Genomic DNA, 4,142 nt, shown 5'->3' with positions numbered 1-4,142 from the left:
TCTGAAACATTTTTAAACGCTTTTATTTACAGTGCTTGTTGAAAACAATATATATATTTATATCTATTATCCTCGTGATGTCTGTGCCATAGAAAACGCTGTGGCTATATTGCCTTTAATTTACAAAAAATGGTCACAAGAAAATCTGAAGGGAAAAAATGGAAATCAAAGTTTGGTCCCCAATTGTTTCTCTCTTGATTTGTTTTATAAAAGCCTCCAAATTAAAAAAAATACACAGCTCAGATGAAATTAGTATATAAAAGCAACCCTTATCTTCCGAAAAATTCACGAGGGCCAGCTTGCTGTAATGTAAACTTGGAAAAAAAAAAAAGCGTAAAATAAATCCTGTCTCCGTGTGTTGCTTAATAGAACCATTATTTGCTTGTAATATTCTTTGTCTCTCAGGGTTCAGCGGGAAAGCAAATGAGAAGAGGCCTAGGATGGGGAACGCACCATGAGATCTGTGCCCGCTCCTCCTGGCTCAGGGAGGAGCTCTGGCAGCAGGCTGGGGAGCAGGAGCTCTCAAGAATCTCACACCAGTGACAAAACAGGCGGGCAGGTGACAAGGGGATGGGAGGTGCTTTGCCACGTGAAGCGCCTGGCGAGGCTGTGTGCCCAGGAAGCCATGAGATTCTTGAGGAAGAAGAGCACAGCAGGGCACAGGGAAGGGACGCAGGGGGCTGGGGAACTTCAGCTGGGGAATGTCATGGACGGGTTAGGTCTTTGGGTGAGGAGGGAACTGCTGTCTTCCCCGTTTGAGAGCATTTCTAATCTTCCCTCATCTGAGATTGTGTGAAGCCAGAGGCTAACGGGCAGTGCAAGCACAGGCTGGAATGGAGGAGGAGAGATGGACGGAACAGGGGAGATGGGAGGGGAGGACTCAAGCTGAAGAACCGTTTTCTGTCTTCTGTCTCTTTGGATCCACTTCATCCTGCATCAGCCACGGGGAGTACAAAGAAGGATTTACTATCAGTCATCAAGATACATAATTTTTCCACAAAATTCTTAACTGCTGCTCTTTCCTCCATATGGATATCTCCATTAGGCCCACCCTAAACCCACTCCCCTCTAAAGCACCCTGGAGTGCCTGACACAGCTGCTCTGTTGGTCGTGGTTAAGATGTGGACAGTTCCATTCCGAGGGTCACCACACCCATGCTGTTACTTCCAGGAGGTGTAAGAAGCCAAGGCTCACATCACTCCAGACAGACCCTTACAAGTCCTAGCCTGAAGCCCAGAAAACACAGGTAGCTGAGAGGTCATCAGCAAGCACAACCTCCAGCACCTGGAATCTCTCTCAATTACTCAGCACCACAACTGCTGGTGGAAGGACTTGGATCCTACAAGGAGCATACAGTGATTTACTATCCCCTTGCCACATCAGATTTGTTTGCTGAAGCAATGAGACCCGAGGCCAATTTGAGATTCTCAGTAGCAGCATCCACATGGACTTTATCAACAACAGCAAGGAGCCTTGTTCCTTCTCCCCACCATTATTCTCACACTACTCCTCACCTCCTCCTCCTCTGCAGATCGTTTCTCTGCGTGGCCATCCTGCTCTTGCCCATTCTCATCTGCTTCTAAAGACAACCAAGAAAGGAAAAACATGGGTTAAACTGAAGCAGCGTTTAAGGGAATGTAATCTCGCAGTCAAGAGGGCTCAGAGAAGGAATTTCCCTCCACAATCCTCTGCTCCTCTGCAGCCTCCTATTTCTTCAATTTTCCCTACCTTCATCCTCATCACCACCTTCTTCTTCATCCACATCATCAGGATTTTCTTCATCATCCTCATCAGCTCCGTTTTCCTCATCCTGGATGAAACAAATGGGTCAGAGCAGAAACTGGTGCCAGGATGACACCAGGATGCACATGCTCTCTGCTACAAGAACAATTTCCAAAGCTCCAGCCACTTCAAGTGCATTGTTACTCTGTTTTTCCCACCAGCCCTGCTCAACACTCCTCCCAGCCAGCCTTCCTTCACAAAGCCAATCCTTCTAGTCCATCCCCAACAACATGAAGCTTACATCCTGATGAGCTGCTGCCATCCCTCCCAACAACCAAAGCATCTCTGTGATTACAGGCTAATGACTTAGCCGAGGCTCATGGTACATCTGCTTCCAGATCCCTCCCGACCTCCATCAATCTGTGCGTTTCCTCACTGTTCCTCCCCCCACCTTCTCCAACACATGCTCCTTGTGCACCTCAGGATATCTCAGCAGGCACAGGACCACATCTCCGGTGCCACATTTTCCCACTTGTTCTCAGCCCCATTCCCTTCTCTGACCTTGTGTTCTCCCCGATGGGCTGTGCTGACTACACTAAGTCCTTCATGGTTCATTCTCCACATTTATCCAAGAGCTCATTCTCCCTTCACCTCTATGCTGTAGCTTCCCTGGCTTGCCCTCTTTCTTATCTCCCATATTCCCTTCATATTCTTTACCCACAACGAGCACAAAAACCTTCCCGACGTCATCAAATCTGTCCCTCAGAAGGGCCTCACCTCTACTATCTCCTTCTTCTTTTCTTTGTGGACTGCTTTCTCTTCCACTTTCTCCTTCTTTTCTTTCCTTTCCTATATATGAAATGAGGTGCGGGGGGAGGGGGGGGAAAAAACAAACAACATTCCGGCGGTCAGCGGCAATAAAAGACGGGGATGCCTAAACAAAGGAGGCTAGGAGGAGAGGCGGAATAGCGGGCGAGGAGACATATTAGGCGTTAAATCCGCCCGCCTGACAAAGGAAAACAGCAGCGAACGCGCGTCACAGCTACTTTTAGCCTGCACACGCGTGTGGAAACCAGAAGTGGCACGAAAGAGTTTTAACGATTTATTAAAAAAAAAAAAAAAAAAAAAAAAAAAAAAAAAAAAAAAAAGGTAACCTTGCTCGTAGGATCGAGGCGTTTCCGGACCTCTCTCTCTCTATTCCACCCGTCCCTCCGCCTTCCCCCGCCACCCGAGGGCCCGCGCTTTGTGTCCACACAACTTTCCTCCGGCTCCGCCGTGACACCGCTTCCCGCCCCCCCCCGCCCCGGCCCCGAGCGGAGCCGAACCCCGCGCGCGCTCGCGCCGCCCGGCCAATGGGGGGCGGGGGCGGGGCGGGGGGCGCGCGGGCCCTCGGGGCCCCCCTCCCCGCCCCGCCCCCGCCCCCCCATTGGCCGGGCGGCGCGCGAGGGGCCGCGCGCGCCCCCCGCCGCCGGGGCGCCTCACGGAGCGCTCGCCCCCCCTTCCTCCGCCGAGCCCGTTCCCGCCCCTCCCGCCGGGAGCGCGGCCGGTTCGGGGATGGGAAGAGGGCAGCGGGTGGGGAGGAAGGTGTCTCACCTTAGCGCTCAGCTCCGCCGGTGCCTCCTCGACGCGTTTTTCCGACATCCTGGCCCCCCGGTTGCGAAGGGAAGAGGCCGGTGGGAACCGTGCGAGGGAGAGAGAGCAAGGAGGGGTCAGCGGCGGGAGCGCAAAGTCCCCGCGGTCCGTAGGCGGCGGCAGGATCCCGCCCCGGGGGCCAAAGTACCAGGGTCTCCCGCGGTGGGGGGATCCGCCGGGGCAGGGGATTTATACAGCGCCGGTGACGAGGGAAGGAGGGACCTGGGGAGGGAGGAGAGAGGGACGGGAGGCGGAGGAGGGAGGGGAGAGGGACGGGCCGCTAGAACAATGTGCGCTCAGCCGCGGCCGCCCGGCGGCGGGGGCGCACCGCGGGTCCCTGCACGGCGCCGCACGGCCCCGTCGAGGCCAGCCGAGAGCCCCGCTCCGCGCCGAGGTGCTGCGGCTCCGATGGGCAGTGCGTCCGGGGAGGGGAGTCCAGCCCTCTGTCCGCAGCACTCCCGGGGAGCCGCCCGTACAGGCAGGCTGGCTCTCCAGGAGCAATCCGGGGGAGGCGAGAAGCGACGCTGCGGGGCCGTGTGGGAGGGCAGCGCTGGCGACACGCGGCCTCCTGCCTGGAATTTTCCACTCCAGCTGCCCGCCCTTCCTCCCGCTGGAAGCGCTCCCGGCGGCGGGGCTCCTCCCGCCCCTCCCCTTCTTCCCCCCCGCCTGCCCGCCCGGCGCCAGGCGCTTTTCCCGCGCTCAGCGCGCGGCGGAGGCAGTGGGCGGGGTCTCGGGCAGGGGTGGGCGGTGCTTAGCCGAGGGGGTGGGCGGGGCAGCCGGCGGTGGCG

General features: G+C 56.2%; 1 protein-coding gene across 1 annotated transcript; it reads right to left on the bottom strand.

The window, feature by feature from the left end:
* PTMS (parathymosin) lies at positions 1 to 4,142 on the bottom strand. Its single transcript, XM_079301461.1, has 5 exons — positions 3,316 to 4,142; positions 2,500 to 2,571; positions 1,729 to 1,810; positions 1,515 to 1,579; positions 1 to 931 (listed from the first exon to the last, which is right to left on the bottom strand). Exons 1-5 carry the CDS (start codon positions 3,361 to 3,363, stop codon positions 881 to 883), a joined length of 318 nt encoding a protein of 105 aa, XP_079157587.1. The 5' UTR covers positions 3,364 to 4,142; the 3' UTR covers positions 1 to 880.

This window comes from Erithacus rubecula (genome assembly GCF_903797595.1).
Source record: "Erithacus rubecula genome assembly, chromosome: 1".
Lineage (NCBI taxonomy): Eukaryota > Metazoa > Chordata > Aves > Passeriformes > Muscicapidae > Erithacus > Erithacus rubecula.
The sequence above is the reverse complement of the archived record's forward strand: the minus strand, read 5'-3'. Positions and strand labels throughout refer to the sequence as shown.